Source organism: Cutaneotrichosporon cavernicola (genome assembly GCF_030864355.1).
Source record: "Cutaneotrichosporon cavernicola HIS019 DNA, chromosome: 1".
Classification (NCBI taxonomy): domain Eukaryota; kingdom Fungi; phylum Basidiomycota; class Tremellomycetes; order Trichosporonales; family Trichosporonaceae; genus Cutaneotrichosporon; species Cutaneotrichosporon cavernicola.
This window is the reverse complement of record NC_083393.1, coordinates 2,301,104-2,323,462: the sequence shown is the minus strand read 5'-3', so window position 1 is coordinate 2,323,462 and position 22,359 is coordinate 2,301,104. Positions and strand designations below refer to the sequence as shown.

Here is a 22,359-nt window from a genome sequence, read left to right as displayed (position 1 = left end):
CAGCCGGCCACGAACGCCTGCTCGCTGCTCTCAAGTAGACTACGAATACACTAAACTATACAACTACGAGGCGGGGCTATGGCAATGGCGGGTGGTTTGTCGGGTTAATCTGCGGGTTGTCTGTGAACATGCTCTCGAAACCGTGCCAGAGACCAATGTCGTCTGATGCCGTCGGCATACCCGCCCAGAACAGCATCCACGAGTTGAGGAGGTCGTCGTTCTGCTGTTGATTCGGGTCGAGGGCCGCGTTCAGCTGGTCCGGATTGGGCGTGGTCCCCGAACTCGGCACCAGATCGAATACATTCTGACCCTTGCTGACGAATTCGTCGTACCGCGGACTGGGGGGGCGCGTCTTGGCTCCGAGAGCGCTGATACGTCGCAGAATCTCCGAGTGATGGCTCGCGCTCGCCCACGTAAAACCGATCTGGTCGAGCCGACTGATGCACTGCTCGAGGCGCTGGAAACTCTCCACACGCTGCGGGCTAAATCCCAACTGCCCCAACTGTCCAAACTGTATCTCCGGCTCGAATGGAGACGGACTCGGCCGCGCAGCCAGGCCACCATGCACGGTGCCGGCCTGGAAGATCATGTATACCCACATGGAAGGGAACTTGCGTACCCGGAATGAGTGCTTGTATCCCTCTAGGACGTCGCAGATTGAACTGGCAGCGTCTCGACTCGCATCAATGCCTTTCGGAAGACGCTTGTGTGCTGGCGTGGCGGGAGTGCTTGCCGACGGGTGCGACATGCGCGAGAGGGCCTCGGCCGCGTCGTTGTGTGGGCTCGCGGCCGCGTCCAGAAACGGCACACGCGGTCGATGCACCAGTAACATGCAGGTATAGTACCATCCACGCATGGTGAGTATGTGCGGCCCGACACACTGGTGTGCCCTTGGATCCCCGTCTTCCCATTGCAAATGTGTGGGGAGGTTACGGCGCCATGCACGGAGCGCACCGTCGATGCCGACAACGAGCTCGTCGTAATGCCGGCCCGCGATTTCGGGGTTCTCTATACGCGCGCGACACTCGGATGGACGGTACACGTGTTCGAGAATGTCTTCGAGGATGACCATGATGTCGATCCACGCGTTGAACGAGCTCAGCGCATGCGACTTGGAGCACTCCATGACACTCAGAGCCGCAGGTTGGAGGTACTGGCTCGCGCGGCCTGCGAGCCAAAGGTCGAGCTCGTCGCGTTCCATAGTGCTTGGCCGGGGTGTGTCGATGACGACGCTGCGCATCATCGGTGGACGCTGGAGCAGCGCTGCGAGGACCTTGTCGAGGATAAAGCACGCCCACAGCGTGCGATACTGTTCATGCTCTTTACGTCCGGGTGTGGTTCGCGCGCCCGCTAGCCCGTGCATGGTGTGGAGCCCAAGGTCAATTGCCATGCGGCACGCAATGCCGCCCATGTGGTATGCAAACTGCATGCGTCCGTAACCGATATCCACGAGGGTGATGAGGATGCACGCTTGGATGGTGGGTAGGTCGCATGTCCCAAGAGAGGAGAGGATGCGCTGCCGTACGCTCTCGACCAGATTCTCCGAGAGCACACCATATGGTCCGCGGACGTAGCGGGCCTCGCTCGGTGAGTCGCCCATGACGACGTTGCCCAGGTCCTGGTTGGTGGCTGAGAGCGCTAGGACGGCGTCGAAAACGAGCGGACTCTGCGTCTCGAGAGAGCGCAGGCTCCGCAGAGCGGGTAGATAGATGATCGGCCAATGTTGGTGGATAAATGTTTCGTAGATGAGGAGGAGCTCGTCCATCTGATCGTCGGTGAGACCGACGATTGCACCGACGCTGGGCGACGCCGACGCCGGACTCCCGCCAACAGGCACCATCTGGGGGATCGACATCTGTTGTGGGAGACGCACAGTAGAGCTCTGTCCTGTAACTGGGGAGAGGAGACCGTGATGGAAGCCGTCCATTATGCCCTCGATGCTCTCAGGCATAGTCTCGGTCTCAAGGCCGAGCATGCTGTCGAACGGCGCGACTGGTGATGCGCTCCCCATTGTCGGTGGAGTGACGATACGTACCATGGGCGCGAGGCGGCGATCCACACTCGCTGGCGGTCGCATGTCGCCTATCAGCGGCTTGGTCTCCATTAGTGCTGTTGGACTCGTCGAATCGGGCGCCACTCGGCGTTTAGGCCCGCCACGGGCCGGTGCACCCTTTGGCGGGCCCCGTTTCTTGCCGCTGTTAACATAGACACATTGGACTCCGTGTTTCTTGCACGCCGCACACTGGTCCAGCCCGTCGCATTTGACTTTGCGTGCCGAACAGGCAGCACATGCGCGCAGGGTCCTGATGCGCTCCGCGGGGACAGTTGGCATTACCGAGAACCGGAGTGAGTCGAGCAGTCGGGTAGGGTATAAGTTGGCCGGATGGCGAGGCCGAGGTGGAGGGTGACGCGGGAAGGGGTGTCGGCGTCGCCTGATGCTCTTGATGAGCGCTTTGGCCGTTTGTAACCTCGAGCGTGAATTAGTAACTGGGAGGATGACCGAGAATGATGAGACAGAGAGAAAGATGCGGGGAGGGGGAAGGGGCGGAAGGGGGGCACGGGCGGGTATTCGAAGCTCATCAGGATGTTCCCCCGCGATACCACGTGGTGGATGGGGGCCCTCGTCGTCTCCCGCACTACCCCTCGTATTCATGCTTTACCCGAGGCACTCTGCGTTCAATTCAAGACAGGGTGACTGGCTGGTTAGATTATTCTCTGGTTAACTGACTGATTTTTTATTCTTAGATGACGGGGCCAGCAGTACAAGTATGGGGTAAGCAACACCCACAGGGCTGGTCCGTTTCGGGCCTTACGGATATTACGGTTGATGCCTGATGCGCGTCGGTGTTCACCGGACGGAGAGGAGACGTGGACGAGTGTTCAGAATATTCAATCAACTGGACACATCCCAACGCAAGCCTGTATGATATCCATGCGCACGACCTCTACAATGGTAGAATTACAATCTGGGAAACCCATCTACTGCTCATAAGGGGGAAGGACCTGGCCCTCGACCGCGCCAAAGCCGATGCAGTACCCGTCGCCCTGGGCGACGGCGCTCATGCGCACAACGTCGCCGTCGCGGAGGAACGTCATGTCGTTGCGCTTACCGAGGGTGTAGGGGTCCTTACCGCCGTTGGACTTTTCGAGGAGCGAGCCGAGACCGTCCCGGCGGGGTGCCGAGATGGTGCCCGAGCCGAGCATGTCCGAGGGACGGAGGCGGCAGCCAGTGCACGAGTGGTGCGCCCACATCTGCGCAAAAGTGTAGTACAGGTGCTGGGTGTTGGAGAGCGAGACCTGCTCAAACGCCTCCTCGCCCTCGGGCTTGATCTCGACCTTGAGGGGGATGTCGTAGTTGAACCCGTCCTTGTCCTGGAGGTAGGGGAGGAGCTCAAACTCGTGCTCGTACTGCTTGGTCTTGAAGGGCTCAAGAGCGGCGGGGTTGACGACCCAAGGCGAGATAGAGGTACAGAAGTTCTTGGAAAGGAAGGGGCCGAGAGGAACGTACTCCCACGCCTGGATGTCACGGGCACTCCAGTCGTTGAGGATGACGAGGCCGAACGTACGGCGACGGCACTCGGCCGGCGAGAGGCGCTCACCGAGCTTGGTCTCCTTGCCTCCGTAGATGACGCCCATCTCCAGCTCGTAGTCGAGCTTACGGCACGGCGAGAAGATAGGCTGCTTGTCTCCAGGCTTGTCGAGGATCTGGCCGACGGGGCGGTGGAATGGCGTGCCGCTGATCACGACCGACGAAGCGCGACCGTGGTATCCAACGGGAAGATGCTTCCAGTTGGGCTGGATGGCGTTCTTGGGGTCGCGGAAGAGGACACCGCAGTTGAATGCGTGCTCGTACGAAGCGTAAAAGTCGGTGTAGTCGCCAATCGTGATAGGCATGTGCATCGTGGCGTCCTTCTGGTTGACGAGAAGCGAGGCGTCACCTGCGATCGGCGAGTTGGGGCCGAGAGTCTCCTGCACGAACGAGCGGAACTTGACCCACTCCTCGGGGTCACGAGCAGCGAGAGCGTCAAGGGTGCCCTGGGGTCAGCACGCGTTAAGCAAGCTGGATGTTGAGCGATGCTGGGCTCGCAAAGCTGTCGAGTCCGAGTCCGACGAGGCCAGACCGCCAGCTTCTACTGGCTCTCATACCGTCAACCAAACTCACCTTCTGGACAACCTCGGCCGGAACAGGTGCCTTTGCCCAGTGCTGGGTACGCGAGAGCGCATCAAGGTCGAGGATCTTGTCGCCGATAGCGACACCAGGCCGGGGCCCCTTGTCGGCAGTCGAGAACACGCCGTACGGGCAGTTCTCGATGGGGAACGGGCTGTCGGGGGAGTACTGGACAAAGCTCTTGCCTGGCATTTTGGATGTGTGTGAAGAGATGAAGAGTCAAGACGGAGAGTGGGGGCAGTTGCTTTTATCGACAATCGTCATCATCATAGAGTGGGCACTGACCGAGACGGCTATTCCAAGTCGCATCAACACATGGTTTTGCCGTACTATCCAGGGAAGGGGCAAGACAGTCACCGACAATCTTCCGCCACGGTCGCCGTCTCGGCCGTTAATCAACATCAACCAGCATCCATGCACCCGTCTAGCTCTGTTTCGTCTCAGATAGCGGGACTCCGTCTGTCACCAATATAAGTTCTGATTACGAGGTGTATCGTTTCAGGCGGTTCCGCATCCATTCCCAGCAATTCCACCCCAACCCCAAGGACTGCTCTCACGTGGGATCCACAAAGTGGGGATGGCACTCTGGCACTCGCCTCTCCCAGCAGCCCGCAACTGTGGGCGCCACTCTACTTGACAACTGTCGAGCAACCTGTCGCACTGCCAGAGAGATGAGGTGTCGGCCACCTTGCCTCATGACGCTGATCTCCAGGCCGGTGTCTGATAGACTTGGAGTGAAACACATGACCTCGGTTATCTCGAGCTGCACCTAACTCCAAGCCGGTTGTCAGGTGGCGTGTCCAACCAAAACTCCCAGCCAAAAGTCAGGTGGACTCGATAGTACATGTTCTGGATGTTGCCGTAGATGTGCGACGCTCATCGTCATGGGGCTCTCACTCAACCTTTCTTGTGCATGGAACCGAGTTGTGCTTGGCACTCATGGCGGGAAGTGAACCGGGGTTCTGGACTTTAGCTATAATGCATTTGCTGTTATGAGACTACGACAGATGACGGAGCAAGCAAGGCAGCCCAATGACAAGGTTTGGACCAGTTCAAGTGCATCCGAACCAGTTGGCTCCCATGGCCAATGTTGACACGATTTATCAAGGCTGGGTGAAACTGAGGAAACTCATGAAACGTGAGATTGAGTGATCATCCGCCAACCAGCGCTTTAGTCAGCACGACTTGAGAACGCCATGAGGTCTCAGATAGACCGTTAAGCTTAATCGGCGTAGAGCCTGGTTCTTCCAAGGCAGAAGGACTGAGCGCATCCCCTCAATGTCACCATGTCGGCGCCGGCCGCTTAGTGGAACGAGCCTCCGGAACAAGCTATCCCAAGTTCCGATAGCTGGACGTCAGAACGTCTGGTGATGTTAGCTCTTGCCTTAGTACCTGGGTACCTGGAGCGAGTGCGCTGCGCTGTGCTGCCAGCAGCCAGGGCCAGGGCCAGGACCAAGCCCGGCTCCGCGGAAGGCAGCGGATCGTATGGAGAGACAGTAGTTCACCCCCACCCCCAGTAACGAACAGTCATCACCACGTTGTCTCATTGACAAGGGACCACTTCTTTGGAAGTAGTGTTTTACCCGATACAGTGAAAGTGAAGCCAAAGAGTATACCCGACTGATCATTCCGAGGTAACCGATTTGATCCTTTCTCGTCAACCGATCAACCACTCAGAATCACTCCCGAAGTCATCTCCCCGCAACCAGTGCCCACATGACCTCCGATTTGGATCTGTGCGTAAACTGGCCAGGCTATACTGAACTCTGCTAGACTTCGTTAACGTATGCCCACCAAGGAAACCGAATGATGACCGAGAGAACAGAGTGAGCTACAGTTCGAGTGGTATACCCGACGTTGGCTGGGTTGACATACCTTATAAACTTGGGACAGTACATGGTCTCTTTCCCACACCAATCACCATGACTTCCAAGCTCAGCGCCTTTGATCTCAACAATATCCAACTCGGCTTCAACAGCCAGACGTTCGCTATTGTCGGCGTCGCCCTTCTTGCCATCAGCGTCGTCCACTACCTCCGCTACGCCCGCGGCCAGATCCACCTCCCCGGCCCCACCCCGCTTCCCATCTTCGGCAACCTTCTGTCGCTCGACGACGTGAGTTACTCGCCTCCTTGGCCCTTAAAACCGCACTGACTCCAGGATGCCGCTCAGACCTACTACAAGTGGTCGAAGAAGTACGGCGCCGTCTACAAGGTCACACTCGGCGAGCGTGAGGTTGTCATTGTCAACACTGCCGAGGCCGCAAAGTACCTCTTCGGTGACCTCGGAAACGTCTACATTTCGCGTCCTCTGTTCCACAACTTCCACAATGTCGTCTCGTCGTCGGCTGGCTTCACCATCGGCTCGTCCCCATGGGATGACTCGTGCAAGCGCAAGCGTCGTGCTGCCGCCACTGCTCTGAACAGGACCGCCGTCCAGTCGTACGTTCCCATTATCGACCGCGAGACTCTTGCCCTCATCGAGGACATCTACCGTGACTGCGGCAAGGGCTCCAAGGAGATCAACCCGTACTCGTACCTCCAGCGCCTGGCTCTCAACGTCTCTCTCGTCGTCAACTACGGTGCTCGCCTCGACGACATTTCCGACACCATGTTCCACGAGATTATCGAGGTCGAGACTATTGTCGCCAACTTCCGCTCGCTCTCCAACGACATGGCCGACTACGTTCCCCTTCTCCGCTACCTCCCCACCTCCAAGGGCACCGTCGACGTTGCCGAGGACGCCCGCAAGCGCCGTGACAAGTACATGAAGAAGATGCTCGACGACCTCAAGGCCCGCGTCCGCAACGGCACCGACATTCCCTGCATCATGGGCAACATTCTCAAGGACCCCGAGGCACAGCTCACCGACCTCGAGCTCTCGTCCATCTGTCTCTCCATGGTCTCTGCCGGTCTTGACACTCTTGCCAACACGTTTATCTGGTCGGTCGGCTTCCTTGCCAAGCACCCCGAGATCCAGGAGAAGGCGTACCAGGCCATCAACGAGGTGTACCACGGTGCCATCCCCGACTCTAACGAGGAGGTTGTCGAGTACATCACTGCCCTGCACAAGGAGTGCTCGCGCTACTTCTCGGTCCTCAAGCTTGCTCTTCCCCGTGCCACCATTGGCGACTCGGAGTGGCGCGGCGTCACCATCCCCGACGGCACTACTGTCTTCCTCAACGCCTGGGCTATCCACCACGACGCCGAGCGCTACGGTGACTTTGAGAACTTCCGTCCCGAGCGCTTCATGGACAAGTCCGAGGCCAACCAGCAGGCTCACTACTCGTTCGGTGCCGGCCGCCGCATGTGCGCAGGTGTCCACCTTGCCAACCGCGAGCTCTACGTCGCCTTCTGCAAGCTCATCTACTTCTTCAAGCTCGAGGTTGGCTCCAAGGACTATGACATCAACCCGGCCACCGCGTGCTCCAACCCCCGTGGTCTCTCGAGCCAGCCCCGCGAATTCAAGATCAAGTTTATCCCGCGTGACGCCGACACGATCGAGGACTGGATCACCGAGGAGAAGAGCCGTGCCGAGCTCAAGCTTGCTGCTTCGATGACCAACAAGCAGTAGACAGCTACCCTCTCCTCCCCCTCCACTCCCCCACAACCCACACGCATAAAGCCCTGATTCATTGGGATGATAGTAGTAGAAGACGATTTGTACTGAGATGAGACCGCATTGCACCGACGTTGATTGCTTGGAGTTGATTGCTTGGACATGGCAGCGCAGGGGAGGCGGGTGTGACAATCAACGGAAAGTGCGAGGCCCCAGCACCAGTATGGCCTTGCCCACCAGAGTAGGTCCGCGTAGTGCTATGCAGTGTTCGCACTCAGCGTTCGTTCGCACTCCAAGGTTCTGAGGTTCCCACATTCCCATCCTTAGATCCATTGTCACCTGACGAGCAGCTCCGGCGAGCAGTTCTGGCCCCACCCCACCGATGCATCACCGAAGCATTTACGTCGTCACGTCATGTGGGCAACGAGCAGCTGCTATTCTACTAATGTCAGCTGAATGTCGCACATGCTCTCTGTGATTGGTAACAAGTGGGCTGTACCTGTTGTACCTCGGCTTGGCCTCGCACTTGGTTACTGTCAGGGATCGGCATGGAACGGGTATACTTGCTCCGGATAAAGCACAACATCATCTTAGATAATCTTGGATTTCCCGAACCCCATACCCCATATCTACTCTCCTACCCATTACTCATCTCGTCGTTCGTCCCACTTGTCGCCAAAATGTCCCCCGCCCCCACCCTCACACTCTACACATACTTCCGTTCGTCGGCCGCCACCCGCGTCCGCACCCTCCTCTCACTCCAAGGAACCCCCTACGAGAGCGAGTACATCCACCTTCTCAAGGGCGACCAGCGCTCGGCCTCGTACACCTCTCTCAACCCCAGCGGCGCTGTTCCCACCCTCAAAGTCTCGGAAAATGGGGAGGAGTGGTACTTGACCCAAAGTGCGGCGATTATGGAATACCTCGATGCGGTGTTTGGCCCTTCGTCCAAGTGCGGCTCTCTGATGCCGGCCTCTGAAAAGGGAAAGGCTTTAGTTAGGAGTATAATTGACGTGCTGGTTTGCGATATGCAGCCGCTCGCAAATCTCAAGACACTCCAGAGGGTTAAGGGGATGGGAGGAGATAGTGAGGTGTGGGCAAAGGAGGTTAATGAGGCTGGGCTGCAGGGTGAGTTTAGGAAAGGGGGAGCTGACAATAGCGCTTGAGGGGTTACTGAAGAAATACTCGGGGGGAAAGTTTGCGTATGGCGACAGTCTTACGCTTGCGGATGTGGCCCTCGCACCGCAGATGTATACTTGTCTCCGGTGAGTTAAAATTGTGGGGGATGATTGACCCAAGCTTCGGCGCCAACCTCGCCGATTACCCCACGTGCGCCGCTGTATTCAAGCACGTCTCGTCGCTTCCCGAGTTCATCGCTGCGGACTGGAAGCACCAGCCCGACACGCCCGAGGAGCTTCGAGCGTAAAGGAGGGCAGCGCGTAGCGAGCCAAGCTAGGAGGTACTGTATAGACTGAAGCATTCATGGATGAGTCTGTGACTAGGGACCTGGACTACTTGGGAGGCGCTGGGACACGGCGGTGTGGGCTAGGACTGCGCGAGGACTAGAACTGATCAGCTTGGTCGGGAGATACTCACGCGGCGGGATAGGAAGCCAGGTGAAGCTGGAGCGGAAGCCTTCCGTCAGTCATTCAATTATATCCCAACATACCCGGCGGCCAAGGAATCCCGTCGGCTCGCCCGGCTCGAGGTACGACGAACAGCTTTGGCTATCGTTCTATGTCAGTCCATCCCAACCCAACCCAACCCACAATAACAACTTCCGGACCGACCTCGGCCACACTTTTCGGCGCCGCCTCATTCATCTCTTGTGCGCGCTTGCGCGCAATCTCGTCGACGGCGTGTCGTTCGGCCAACACACTCTCCACTTCGAAAAAGGTCCGCACGCACGCGACCACTAGAGATACCGAGCGACAGCGGCCAAATGCCTCAGCATAAGCTTCGGAATTGTAGGTGGCCGGAAAGAGACCGAGCAGAATCTCGTTGGCGATGCCAATTGCCCGGCTGATGTGCACGACCGATGTGCTGGTTGGCGGGATGCGCTCGATGTGTAGGCGGAGCTTGGTACCGCTCTGTACTTCGAGTGGGTGGGGTTTGGAAGGATGTTCGGGGGTCGTGGCGGAGAGGAGGTCCATGGTGGATTGGGAGATGGAGATGGGTGAGTTGCGCTGACTAGATGAGGATTACGCGTCACACATCACACTGCGCCCAATGATACCATGATACATCATGGCAGATCCAGTAAATATCCCCGGTTTTTACTCGTACGTTTGAGGAGTGGTTCCCAGAACTCCAGCTGTCAGCGCCCTCTTGGAGAAACTCACCAGATCCTCAGCAATGTATTATCCCACAACTTTGGCGCGTCGGACACGGTGCTGGCTGGAGAAGTTACTGACCGTCATTGCCGTACGCCCCTGTAGTCGCTTTACGAGGCGTACGCCATCACAACAACTCGTCGTCCCTCGCTTCGTCCGTCCCCGTCCCCGCCCCTCCCATTCCCTCCCTCGCTTCGTCCGTCCCCGCCCCTCCCACTCCCTCCGCTTCGACACGCCTCATGAGTTCGCCTGCGCGCCCGAAGCCGCCGCAGCCACTTGAGGTTCTACGATGCGGGTACACTACCTTACACCGACCCCGTGATGGCCTGGTCGAGGGCCAGACTCGGTGCGGGCGGGTTCCGCGCATTCTCACCAGCGTTGCCGCAGTGAACAAGTGATACCATTTACCAGTGGCGAAGCTGGGATGAAAAGACCTTGGCCGTTGACAATTAGGAATGAGATATATAGACGTACCGAGAAATCCAAGGAACATCCAACATTTTCAGTCAGTTTAGCTCAGTGGGAGAGCGTTCGCTTCACACGCGAAAGGCCGTGAGTTCGAAACTCACAACTGATACGTATCTTTTTCTTCTCCCTGCTTTTTTCTCTCGCACCAGCATGCAATGTTGGAGATGTAATCTTTGCGGCAGGGACATCAGCGTATCTGCTACTACATGCTGAACGGTGTTCTTTCGCCGAGCCGCGTGGTTCATCGGCCAACTTGGCAGTGTTTGCGAGGAAATCGCCGGGTCTATGCAGGGCATCTGGTAGCTTGTCCATCCATGCCGAGCGGCAGTACCTTGCCTTGAGTTCGACAGGGCTGGGATGCGGAATGTTGCAGCAGAACAGCTGTTGATCTCCAACGCGGATGGAATCAGGCCCGTACCAGCATTCCGGTTCTCGGGCAGAAGACGATAGAGACATGGGCAATCTTGCATCCACGGACGTCATGCTCACATCAGCTGAGCATGGCGGGTGGCGCTGGTGGCTCACCAAACGAGCGTCACGTGGACTTTGTCAATAAGCGGAGGTTGCCAGTGGTAACACTCCCCACGACGTCGCATACTACGTTGGAGGAACAGCCATTGGCGATGTTCAACTGCTCATCTCGAAGCTGAGCGCCCATCTTGTTGAGATGTACATGTTGTTTGGGAGGATCCAGAGGGCCGGTGCGCGGCTGATCTGGTCCGCAGGATGAATACAAATCCACACCGAGCAGGAATGGCCGAAGACACGTGTCCCACTTTAGACAAGAGCACTACATAGCCGGACGTGAGACGCTGCGCTTCTCACGTCACCCACACTCCAACCAAACAGACAACATGACGAACACTGGAAGCATGAACGGTGTCGGCCTCGTCACAGGCGCAGCCTCTGGTGTTCGTCTCGGATTCAACCCGGCTGACCCCAGATCGGCAAGGCGACCGTACAGGCGCTGCTTGAAGCCGGCGTGCGCCGGGTTCTCATGGCGGACGTGAATGACGAAGCGCTGCTCAAAACCCGTGCCGACTTGCACCAGACGTACCCCGATGCCGAGTTCGAGCTCTTCACCGTCGACGTGACCAACGAGGACATGGTTAAGGCCATGGTCACTCGTGCCGTGGAAAAGTTTGGGCGTATCGACTACTGCCTCAACTCGGCGGGTGTTGGGAGTGCGGGTGGCAAGATTGGTGACACGACGCTCGAGGCGGTAAGAATCAGAAGCACACAAGCACACAAGCACAGCTGACACTAGTACAACTACACAGTCAACATCAACCAGACCGGAACATTCCTCTGTCTCAAGTACGAGCTCGCCCAGATGGACAAGCAGGAGCCTCTCCACCCGTGCGTTCCAGCTAGACTTGGATGGGCTGATAATAGTGGTCGGCGTGGACAGCGGGGTGCGATTGTCAACATTGCCTCCATTCTCGGATTCAAGGGGCTCGCAACCGCCGTGCCATACTGTACATCCAAGCACGCCGTGATTGGCATGACAAAGGTCGCGGCCATCGACTATACAGGCAGGCAGATCCGCGTGAATGCCATTGCGCCGGGATGGATCGAGACGGCCGTGAGTCACTGACAGGACTAGCTCACACCAGATGACTGCGCCGCCGGGGATCCACGCTCTCGTCGAGATGGAGACGCGTCCCGAGAGCTGCCCTCTTGCGCGTCCGGGCCAGCCGGACGAGATCGCCGACGTCATCGTCTTCATGATGTCCGAGAAGGCGTCGTATGTGAACGGCACGACTTGGCAGGCCGAGGGCGGGCTCCTGGCGTGATTGGTGGTTTGTGACTCTGAAGAAGCAACAATGTATCAAGTCGAGCTCTGCTTGTACGTCTTGAAGGGAGGGAGTGACGTCGACCAGTTCGTGAAGAACCGAACGCCAGATCAGTCGAAGCGGCGTAGCACAATGGCTGACGAGGGAAACCAGCTGGCGGTGACGTACGTAGTTGGACATGGGTCCGTAACTCGGAGGTCTGTAACTCGGGGTACTGAGCGCTCGGTTCCGCGTATTGTCCTCTGGCCTCCCAGTAGAGTGTCACTTAGACAGCGAGGGTTTGTCCCAGTACAAACGGACGTCGCCGTCAAAGCCAAGCTAGTTGTGATCACGGGATCCGCTGATTGTAGGAGTAAAGTGCCGACAGATACCCGTCGTTTAGAAGGGACGGACGTAGCCGAACAAGCTGAGATCAAGTTGATAGACCGCCATAAGCTATCGCTGGCTATGTATAACTATACAACTATAGCATAGCACAACGCTACTGGACGGTGAGGTTTCGCCGCGGGCGTTAACCATGGCCGGCAATTAAGGATTGTGCTCCGGGTATTTCCCCACAATGTGTATCGGGCCCCGCTTTTGCCCTGTCGCCGGTTGCGAACATGCGGTAATGCCAGACCTTCCTCCTTTCCACAAGCCCATAAATCAACCACTTGTTGCCCTCCTCCATGCATTCATCCACACACACACACATCATGACCGTCTCCACAAACTCTATGACCGGTGTCGGCCTCGTCACTGGCGGTGCTTCCGGCGTGCGTCTATTCCACCAAACTTGCTGATGTCAGATTGGCGCTGCTACCGTCAAGGCTCTTCTGGACGCTGGTGTTCGTCGTGTCATTGTCGCCGACCGTAACGAGGACCTTTTGAACAAGTTCCGTGCCGAGCTTGTCCAGACTTACCCCGACGCCGATGTCGAGGTCGCTGTCGTCGACGTCAACGTCGAGGAGCAGGTTCAGGCCATGGTCGCCCAGGCGGTGGACAAGTGGGGCCGTATCGACTACTGCCTCAACTCGGCTGGTGTTGCTGGTGGCGGCTTCAAGATTGGCGAAACTGCTCTTGAGGAGGTGAGGCAAACTTGATAGAAAGGCGGAAACTCGCTTCCGCCTCCGCTTCCACCTCCGCTTCCACTTGCACTTGCACCATTATTCCCAATTCTGATTCCAAAAGCTGACCCTAGTACGAACGCGTGATCAACATCAATGAGCGCGGCACATTCCTCTCGCTCAAGCACGAGCTTGCCCAGATGGCCAAGCAGGAGCCTCTGAATGCCGGACCCCGTAGCCAGCGCGGCGCCATCGTCAACATTGCCTCTATTGCCGGATACAAGGCCATCCCAGGAGGTGTAGCTTACACGACCTCGAAGCACGCTGTCGTTGGCATGACCAAGGTCGCCGCTGTCGACTACTCTGGCCAGCAGATCCGCATCAACGCCATTGCGCCCGGGTGGATTGACACGGCCGTGAGTTGATTGTCGGGTCAATGAGCTGACAACAGATGACCCGGAATAGCCCTGGTGCGACCGCCATGCTCACGCATGGCACGCAGCCTGAGCGCTGCCCCGCCGCCCGCCCTGGTCAGCCCGCGGAGATGGCCGACGTCATCACCTTCATGCTCTCGGAGAAGGCCTCGTACGTCAACGGCACGACGTGGCAGGCCGACGGCGGCCTCATGACTCACTAGAATGATTCCGGCGTTTGGTTAGGACTCTAGGGACAACGATAGGTCAGAAGTACATCCTCGATGTGACAGGGTTGGGTACAAGGTGTGACGCGTGATAGTTTGTGACGATAATTGTACAGTACGCGCACGGGACAGGATGTGTCGGGTTCTTCTCAACTTTTCTCATCCTGGGACATTTGACATTCCTTGAATCCTCCCACCTCCTCCTGAATACCAACAACGCCATGGAGACATCGAAAAAGATGCCCCCACTCAGAATCGAACTGAGGGCTAGAGATTATGAGACTCACGTGTTACCATTACACCATAGGGGCTGGAAGGCTTGAAAGCTGTCGTCTGGACTCGGGCCACGGCACGTCACCAGTTCCGAGGCGTGGCAGAGGCTTTGGAGGCTTATCATACTGGCTTCGACTCGTAGGTGTGGCGTTGATGAGCGATTTGACATCTGTGGTTCGGAATCGGGAAGCCACATCGCGCCGCCACATCTCAGCTACATGTACACAACCAACCTAGTTTCGATACATCCGTTGCTACCTCACTTGCCGTCTCCGGCGTAGTAGAACTCATTCCACCTATCGTCGAATGGCGCCTGCCTATCCGCGAACCGAACGTCCGTAGCCAAGCGAATCCGATCATCCGGATCTTCGTTGTTGGCACTACAGTGGATCATACACGAGTGGTGGAGCACGACATCTCCCGCCCGATAATCGCCAACCAGCCAACGTCGATTAGTGGCCCGCGCAAAAGCAGCACAGTCCTTAGTCAACCCCCCGCCATGCAGCATGTTCTGGTTGAACGCGCTGACCTGTTCCTCGGCCGGCAAGCTCGAGTTCCTGTCGAGAAAAGAGCGCTCAATCTCCAGCCCCATGTCTCTCGACCCCTCGAGATAAAGCAGGCCCCCCGAGACGGGCGATACGTCTCCCATTGGAATCCATGCCGTCACCGCTCCCGGCTCCATCTTGCGCAGATACATTTGGTCGTAGTGTACCCTCGTGGCGGTATTGTATGATTTTGGGATATTGGTGCGGAGGAGTTGACGGCGAAACCGCATTGGTTCTTTCCACGACATGAGGCGGCCTACCAAGTCGAGGAGGGCCGGCTGGTCCGAGAACGAGACGATAAAGTCCTCCCTTCCGGCACGGGTACTGTAATCGAGCAGCGCGTTGTCGTTCTGGGAGCGATTGAATTGGGTTGCGCTGGGTCCTGGGAACTTGGACGGATCGAGGGACGTGTTGTAGATGGCATCTCGGGGGGATGTGCCGGGTTTCAGAACGCCTGAACGAGAGACAAAGTTGAAGAATCTGGGTTAGCCAGATTCGTCAGGCAAGACATACTTCTCGCGGGTAGAGAGGACGTCCTCTCTATCCAGCAGGCCGCGGATGTGTACCACGCCGTCGCGCTCGTATACCGCGCGGATGTCCTCGATCGGCGCGGAGGCCGAGATTGGAGTCAACCACGAGAGGTAGGAGGATGGAATCTGGGTCAGTTATGATGGGGGAGGAAAGGTGCAACGAACCACGCCACCCTGGTTGCCTTGGAGCTCGAGCTGGTCGAGATCCCACCCGCCCAACACACGGGGTCCGTCGCTCCGAACGGAGGGCGGGACGTTGTGTACGGGGTCGGGGTAGAGGGTCACCCCTTCTGTCATGGTCATTGTCGCTGTTACCATGGTTGGATGGCAATTGTCAGGTATGGTTAACCCAGTTGGTCAAGTAGTGGGCAGTTGAGCTGCCTTTCGGTTGCCTGAATTAGTTGAATAGTAGGCGGCTATCGCCGAGTGGGGAGGGTTTGTCGATCTGATGGTGCCTGTCAGCTTTGTTGACATGCATGAAGCGTTCCCATAGCTTTCCTCCACGAATCCACGGACAGTGAGGAGCACTTTGGAGAGACAACAATCTGAGGCTTTGTCACTGCTCATCCACATCGAGCATGTCGTCTCGGCAAACAAGCGCACTGTTCTTGTCTGCCAAGTTGAGAACAAGAGAACAACATGTCAATCTCGGGATTCGGTCATTCCACCCGGACCGGCAATCACTCGGCCATCGCCGACGTTCTCTCTACTACGGCTAAATCACGTCCGTCAGAACTGTTTACGTAGAATGCTCGAGTACGGCCGCACCGGATGTCGAACTAGATAAGCTCCGACTCCCAACTTCTAACTGTACTCACAATCACCATGACCATCGACACGAACATCGACCGCACTGCAACGCCGGACCCATGGGCTGGCCTCGGCGCGCCAAACGGCGACCAGGAGGCGATCGGGTATGAGCTGCGCGACCAGTATATCGGGCAGAAGCGGCGGGTGCGGGTCATCACCATCGGTGGCGGGGCTAGTGGTATCAACATGGCATACCAGATCGATAAGTGGATGACTGGGGTTGAGCACGTCGTGTATGAGAAGAGCGCCGAGCTCGGTGGAACCTGGCTCGACAACCGGTAAGTCACCCCCTTCCTCATCTTCACCACCCCCCACCTAACCCCAGGTATCCCGGCTGTGCCTGCGACGTGCCCTCGCACGACTACCAGTTCAGCTTCCACCCGAACCCGAACTGGTCGCACTTCTACTCTGGCTCCCCCGAGATCTGCGACTACATGAACTCGGTCGTGGACAAGTACAACCTCCACAACCACTTCAAGTGCGGGCACGAAGTCACTTCTGCACGATGGGACGACGACGCAGCGCAGTGGGTCGTTGGGATCAAGGGCCCGAACGGGGAGTTTGAGGACCGTGCCGACTTCCTCGTCAACGGTAGCGGGATTCTCAACAACTGGCGCTGGCCCGACATCCCGGGCATCCAGGAGTTCAAGGGCAAGTTGATGCACACGGCCCGTTGGGACCAGGAGTACGATTTCAAGGGGAAGCGAGTCGCGTGTATCGGGGTCGGGTCTAGTGCTGTGCAGACAGTTCCGGCCCTGGTTCCGATCGTGGACAGCATGACTTGTTTCATTCGCTCTGGCGCCTGGATCACCCCGGTCGGTGCGGCGCCACAATATGCCGGGCCAGAAGGTTCGAATAAGGCGTATACGGAGGAGGAGAAGAAACGGTGGGCGGAGAACCCGGATGAGTTCCTCGCGTATCGAAAGGATATCGAGGACGCGCTCAACGCTCGTTTCCGGATGTACCTCAAAGACACCAAGGAGCAGGAGGCAGCAGTCAAGGTCGCGAGGGCACACATGGCCGCGCGGCTGGTCAAGAAACCCGAGCTGGTGCAACTTCTCACGCCCAAGTTTTCGCTCGGATGTCGCCGCCTCACTCCCGGCAATGGATTCCTCGAGAGCCTGTGCGAGGACCACGTGTCGGTGATTTCGGACCCCATCGAACGCATCACCGAGAACGGCCTGATCACAAAGGACGGAAAGCTACATGAGGTTGATGCGATCGTTTGCGCGACGGGCTTTGACGTCTCGCTCCTCCCCCGGTTCCCCTTTACGGGAAAGAAGGGCGCCGACCTCAAGGAGCGATGGAACAACGGCCCCGTCGAGGGATATATGAGTCTCATGGTCGACGAGTTCCCGAACTACTTCATGTTCCTTGGGCCTAGCGCGCCGGTTGCCCATGGATCCTTGACACAGACAATCGAGTGGTGCTCACACTACATGCTCAAGTGCATTAGCAAGATGCAGGCCGAGGGCATCCGCTCCATCTCGCCCAAGAAGGAGGTGGTGCGCAAGTTCAACATCCACCGTAACGCCATGATGCCCACCACCGCCTGGAGCTCTACCTGCAGCTCGTGGTACAAGAATGGTAAAGCGGACGGGCCGGTCATTGCCATTCATCCCGGAAGCAAGCTGCACTTCTTCGACATGACCAAGACGCCGCGCTTCGAGGACATGGACATCGAGTACGACGACGAGAACATGTTTGCGTACCTCGGCAGCGGCTTCTCCAAACTCGAGATCGAGCCTGGGCACGACATGTCGTACTTTATCACCGACCCAAGTCTCACACTCCCATGGTAGATTCTGCAGTGCAGTAGAATAGATTGTAAACATGCATAGGTAGGCCCCGTCAGAACTCCCTGGACACACTCCAAGTCTCGGTAGACTAGGGCCGGGCTAGCCACATCACATCTCTCCATCTCTCATCTGTCCAGGCCACCAAAACACAAGCACGCACTCCCAAAAGAGTACGCTGACCACTGACAGGATCGAACTGCCGACCTTTGCATTACTGATACGCTCTGCGTATTAGTACAATGCTCTAACCAGCTGAGCTAAGCGGCCTGGAGCACGGGTTTGTGGTTTCGGTGTCGCCTAAAACGTGAAGATTCTTATCCAGAATCGCTGTTCGAAGCGGCCGTTGTCGCTTTAGATGCTTTGGGGCAGCTTGAGCTCCTATAATTTGCTCAGGGAAGTCGCAGACTCAAGGCTGGGTCGCTGGAGTCATCAGGCAGTGTGGTGCAGCCAGTCCTCCTTCCTGACGAGGAGTGTGGGTTGTTTAATGTAAGCGAGACGTCAGTGAGACGTCAGCAGGTGGGAGAAGTAGTCTGACTACATGCCTATGCATCTCGTTGACATATCTTTGACGGGCTTCGGAAAGAAGATACCGGGCTCTACCTGCCTACACAAAGAACAACTCGACACCCATTGCGCGCATCGTATCTCTCCATCTCCAAGGCAGTCCCTTATCCCGCCTCTCCCACACTTGTTCCGTGAGGGCCCGCGCAGCTTCAATGTCCGCGAGCCCACACGTGTCCGCCATTGCGTCGAAGATGCGCCCGGCCTCATCCCGGCGGTCTCGTTCGCCCCGTTCGCGCTCCTCCTCGCTCAACTTGCGCGCAAGGCCCCCGCCAACGAGCAGTGGAAGGGCCCAGCGCACAGTGTATATGTCGCCGTACACGACCTCTGCGAAGAGCTCAAGAATCGCGTCACTCGCAGATACGAGCTGTGGGTCGTCGGGAGGGACGTCGAGGCCGTCGAGACAAACGAGGCAGATCAGTGCCTGGCGATACAGCATGTCGCCCGCTTGTACGCGGGCGGGATGGGCCGAGGCGTAGATGTCCACTAGGGCGTTGGATAGCGTGTTGTGTAGTGCTGTCAGACGATCTGCGCGGTCCGCACAAGGGCCATAGAGGACGGCGACGGTTTCGAGGAGAAACTTGGCCATCTCGAGGGATATTCCGTAGCCTTCGGGGATGAGGCGATGGGCTACGGGGATCGTGTCGAGCCACGCCGCGTCGGGGGGGAGGAAACTCGGCTCGCCGCGCTGGAGAGCGTCTGTTGTCAACTCGACTGCAGACAAAGACCAGGCAACTGATACTCACAGATCGCGTCGTTGAGTACAGCGGGAATGAGCTCCATCTGAGCCGGAGTCAGGACCGCATCGCTAATCATGGCTCCTGGTCCGCCCCGTCGCGCGATCCACTCGCATTCCAGCCGGAGCGTCGCTGGCCCAAGGGGGTCGACCGCGCACACGCGGTACGTGACGGCGAGCGAGAAGGCCAGGAGAAGCTTGGCGTCGATCTCCTCCTCCCATTCCTCGTGGCGCGCAGCCTGAGCTTCCTGCAGCCTGAGGACCTGTAGGAGAGCATTAGTGCTAAGCTGAATCAGCGCCGCGCCACCGCGCATGTGATCCTCTGAAGCCTCTCCCCGCTTTCCCGCCCAGTAAGCGTAGTGCGTCGCCCCAACCGAGACGAACGCGTGCAGTAGCGCAGCCTGGGTCAGGTCCGCTAACTGCTCAGGCGTGATCGCCTCGGCAGATGGAGAGGAGAGCGAGTCCAGTCCGGGGAGGGCGAGCATTGAGTTGACGGCCGAGGCGAACTGGCCCGGCGTGTGCGTGTCGACTGGTGTGGAAGGTAGTTCGAGAGGGAGTTTACCGTTGTAGTTGATGTATGCATTCCAGCAGCGCTCGAGTACGGCGTGGCGGTACTCTGTAAAGGCACGACGCTGGTTGGATGCGAGGACCTGCTTCTCGACAATCTCCGCCGCGTTCATGAACCACGTCAAACCGTGTGTGTCCACGAGCGTTGACAGCGCCTCGGCATCAACAGTCTGCGGACGCAGCTGCGCAGCTTGGGTCAGCCTACGAGCCGGCTGAATTGAGCTCACGGTCGGATGGATCAGGATAAAGAATCGGATCAGGTGGTGCCGCCTGCGCCCGAGGGACCAGGGTCGTAGGAGGCCGAACGGGGTCCGAGGTCTCGATGCTCATACTGCCGGGCGACGCTCCAGGTGTACTGTCATCTTGCAGGCTCTCCACCGTTGGATCTTCATTTCCGCTGGGGTTTAGCTCGCCCAAGACGATTGAGCTCACGTCGGGCGCACGATGATGTCATAAGCATAGACACATCTCCGTGCGCGTTTCCTCGAGCTTGCGCAGCAGTTGTTGCACACCGGCTGCGTGAGTCTTTTTGAGGCTGTTCACAACTCACCCGCGCTTGATCGCACTTGATCTTGCGTTTCTTACATGCGTCACAGCCAAACGCCGAGCGCGTCTGCTTGTCGCCCTTCATCGGCGGCCCAGCTTCTGGCATCTTTGGCCGGCGGGCAACGAGCAGCGTCACTGGCGAATCGCCGCGTCTGTCGTCAACCCATCAGCCCATCCAGAGCCACGGCGAGACTTACGCCCATGGTTCAACGCCGCTGAAGCCACGGCAGACGGGGGCGTGGTCTGCCAGCCACTTGGACGCCGTGCGGATGACGCGGTCCCACTCGTCCATGGCTGACGGATGGGCGTGCCCGCAAGCACAGTCGGTAGGCAGGATGGTGATCTGAAGTGCGCCTGTAGGGGTATAGGTTATCGACGCCATGGTTAGTGCCGTGGGGCCTGTGGCGCGGCTGTGGCGAGTATTGTGATAAGAAGTGATGGGAAAGGGTTTCGAGTGGATTTGGGAAGCGAGTGTCGGGTCTCGGATCAGCCGAGCTCTGTTAATCCGGGTGATTTCATGCTTGTCTGTCACCCTCCGATGGTTTAACCGCTTCACATTGACTTCTGAACAAGTGCATAGTTTTACAACTCCTGACTACGGTGATAAGCGCGAAACACTCCCCCATTCTCGACCTACATCTTACTCGCGTTGCGGCCCATCCATTCCTCGTTACCCCCGATGTAGCGATACACGACTCGTGAGTCACGGTCAACACAGGCCGGGTCGGCAGCCGCACCAGTGTACACGTCCAACCCTGCTGGCCCGAGGTAAAGGTTTGCGTCGGCCATCTTAGCCGCCTCGATAGCGAGGTTGTAATCCTTGCGCATGAACTGGACCTTGAATCCCCCCGCGTAATCGTTGGACGCCGGCGACTTGGGATCAATACCCGGAACCGGCTAGGGTCAGCCCATCCGTTGTTGATACTCACATTACAATGGGCATTCACCCAGCTGCCTCCAGTGCTGACATTCAACACCTTGTGGAACGTCCTTGGGTCAAGGCCAAGCTTCATGGCGAGGTTGAAGCCCTCGCTTGTGGCGATGGCAATCGTTCCTGAGATGTAGTTGTTGCACACCTTGGTCGCCAAACCTAGCGTTGGACCACCGCAGGCAAACAGGTTCTTGCCCATGAGCCGAATGATGTTGTCCATCTCGCCCTTGCGAGGATGTCCCTCCCCAACTCCCATCATGAATGTGAGAGTGCCGGCCTGGGAGCCCATTGGCCCGCCAGACACGGGCGCATCCACAAACGTCCCTCCGAGACCAGTCACGGCTTCCGCCACAGCCTTGGACGTCTCGATGTCGATTGTGCTGCACTCGATGAACAGCTTACCACGCACATGCCAAGGGATGCTGAGTGCGCCGCCAGGGTCTGTACGGAAGATTTGCGCAACGTGCTTGCCCTCTGGCACGATTGAGATGATCACATCCTTCTGTCAGCCCATCCACTTTTCCAAGTTACGCAATTGGCGACCATGTCCGCTGCGCTTTTGGTCGGGAACACGGGACCCAGATGAGAGAACTGGACCATGAAACTCGTCACGGCTTCCTGTACCACGTCGTTGATGTACAGGACCGTCGAAGGGGGAAGCTTCTGTCGGAGGTTGGCTGCCATCCAGAAACCCATGGCACCGAGGCCGACTGTCGTCAGCGCGATAAGCGATGTGACCCACTGAAGCCAATGTTGGCTGGCAAGTGCTCGTTACCGCCTGCGATCATGGTTGTGTCGATGAGTAGATGGGTATCACTGGTGCAGGTTTCTAGGTTTCTAGTGTGCTAGCATTACTTTGTGGCCGCCGCGGCGGCGTTGCGGCCGGAGTTGAGATTGAATGCCGAGGAGGCGGCAAGTAGACGCCGAAAAGCGCAACTGGCGATCAGGGCGACTTTGACTGTTCTAGATAGCCGTGATACAGCCGCACCAACTTTTGTTGCCTCTCCATTCTCAATGACTCGCTACACTCGCTAGATTAATACATACGACGGA

The 22,359-nt window shown here is 57.8% G+C and overlaps 11 protein-coding genes across 11 annotated transcripts; 5 read left to right on the top strand and 6 right to left on the bottom strand.

Annotated features, from left to right (window-relative positions):
• Positions 1-76: 76 nt before the first annotated feature.
• Positions 77-2,104, bottom strand: CcaverHIS019_0108650 (uncharacterized protein; the record flags this gene model as incomplete). The annotated part of the gene is made up of 1 exon (XM_060604170.1): positions 77-2,104. The coding sequence occupies one exon, from the start codon at positions 2,102-2,104 to the stop codon at positions 77-79; it is 2,028 nt and encodes a 675-aa protein (XP_060453413.1).
• Positions 2,105-2,979: 875 nt separating this feature from the next.
• CcaverHIS019_0108640 (uncharacterized protein) lies at positions 2,980-4,360 on the bottom strand (the record flags this gene model as incomplete). The annotated part of the gene is made up of 2 exons (XM_060604169.1): positions 2,980-4,035; positions 4,163-4,360. 2 exons carry the CDS (start codon positions 4,358-4,360, stop codon positions 2,980-2,982), a joined length of 1,254 nt encoding a protein of 417 aa, XP_060453412.1.
• A 1,730-nt stretch (positions 4,361-6,090) lies between these two features.
• Positions 6,091-7,740, top strand: CcaverHIS019_0108630 (uncharacterized protein; the record flags this gene model as incomplete). The annotated part of the gene is made up of 2 exons (XM_060604168.1): positions 6,091-6,282; positions 6,328-7,740. 2 exons carry the CDS (start codon positions 6,091-6,093, stop codon positions 7,738-7,740), a joined length of 1,605 nt encoding a protein of 534 aa, XP_060453411.1.
• Positions 7,741-8,405: 665 nt separating this feature from the next.
• On the top strand, positions 8,406-9,151 carry CcaverHIS019_0108620 (uncharacterized protein; the record flags this gene model as incomplete). The annotated part of the gene is made up of 3 exons (XM_060604167.1): positions 8,406-8,853; positions 8,885-8,990; positions 9,025-9,151. The coding sequence occupies 3 exons, from the start codon at positions 8,406-8,408 to the stop codon at positions 9,149-9,151; spliced, it is 681 nt and encodes a 226-aa protein (XP_060453410.1).
• Positions 9,152-9,236: 85 nt separating this feature from the next.
• Positions 9,237-9,878, bottom strand: CcaverHIS019_0108610 (uncharacterized protein; the record flags this gene model as incomplete). Its single annotated transcript, XM_060604166.1, has 4 exons — positions 9,237-9,287; positions 9,322-9,360; positions 9,395-9,460; positions 9,495-9,878. 4 exons carry the CDS (start codon positions 9,876-9,878, stop codon positions 9,237-9,239), a joined length of 540 nt encoding a protein of 179 aa, XP_060453409.1.
• Positions 9,879-11,380: 1,502 nt separating this feature from the next.
• On the top strand, positions 11,381-12,322 carry CcaverHIS019_0108600 (uncharacterized protein; the record flags this gene model as incomplete). Its single annotated transcript, XM_060604165.1, has 5 exons — positions 11,381-11,437; positions 11,470-11,748; positions 11,794-11,885; positions 11,922-12,111; positions 12,143-12,322. 5 exons carry the CDS (start codon positions 11,381-11,383, stop codon positions 12,320-12,322), a joined length of 798 nt encoding a protein of 265 aa, XP_060453408.1.
• A 695-nt stretch (positions 12,323-13,017) lies between these two features.
• CcaverHIS019_0108590 (uncharacterized protein) lies at positions 13,018-14,005 on the top strand (the record flags this gene model as incomplete). Its single annotated transcript, XM_060604163.1, has 4 exons — positions 13,018-13,077; positions 13,111-13,389; positions 13,503-13,784; positions 13,820-14,005. 4 exons carry the CDS (start codon positions 13,018-13,020, stop codon positions 14,003-14,005), a joined length of 807 nt encoding a protein of 268 aa, XP_060453407.1.
• Positions 14,006-14,540: 535 nt separating this feature from the next.
• CcaverHIS019_0108580 (uncharacterized protein) lies at positions 14,541-15,659 on the bottom strand (the record flags this gene model as incomplete). The annotated part of the gene is made up of 3 exons (XM_060604162.1): positions 14,541-15,306; positions 15,340-15,482; positions 15,522-15,659. The coding sequence occupies 3 exons, from the start codon at positions 15,657-15,659 to the stop codon at positions 14,541-14,543; spliced, it is 1,047 nt and encodes a 348-aa protein (XP_060453406.1).
• A 522-nt stretch (positions 15,660-16,181) lies between these two features.
• On the top strand, positions 16,182-17,968 carry CcaverHIS019_0108570 (uncharacterized protein; the record flags this gene model as incomplete). The annotated part of the gene is made up of 2 exons (XM_060604161.1): positions 16,182-16,444; positions 16,492-17,968. 2 exons carry the CDS (start codon positions 16,182-16,184, stop codon positions 17,966-17,968), a joined length of 1,740 nt encoding a protein of 579 aa, XP_060453405.1.
• A 601-nt stretch (positions 17,969-18,569) lies between these two features.
• Positions 18,570-20,757, bottom strand: CcaverHIS019_0108560 (uncharacterized protein; the record flags this gene model as incomplete). The annotated part of the gene is made up of 6 exons (XM_060604160.1): positions 18,570-19,225; positions 19,273-20,019; positions 20,057-20,226; positions 20,262-20,344; positions 20,380-20,527; positions 20,573-20,757. 6 exons carry the CDS (start codon positions 20,755-20,757, stop codon positions 18,570-18,572), a joined length of 1,989 nt encoding a protein of 662 aa, XP_060453404.1.
• Positions 20,758-21,008: 251 nt separating this feature from the next.
• On the bottom strand, positions 21,009-22,094 carry CcaverHIS019_0108550 (uncharacterized protein; the record flags this gene model as incomplete). The annotated part of the gene is made up of 4 exons (XM_060604159.1): positions 21,009-21,272; positions 21,305-21,805; positions 21,838-22,016; positions 22,049-22,094. 4 exons carry the CDS (start codon positions 22,092-22,094, stop codon positions 21,009-21,011), a joined length of 990 nt encoding a protein of 329 aa, XP_060453403.1.
• Between the last annotated feature and the right edge of the window lie 265 nt (positions 22,095-22,359).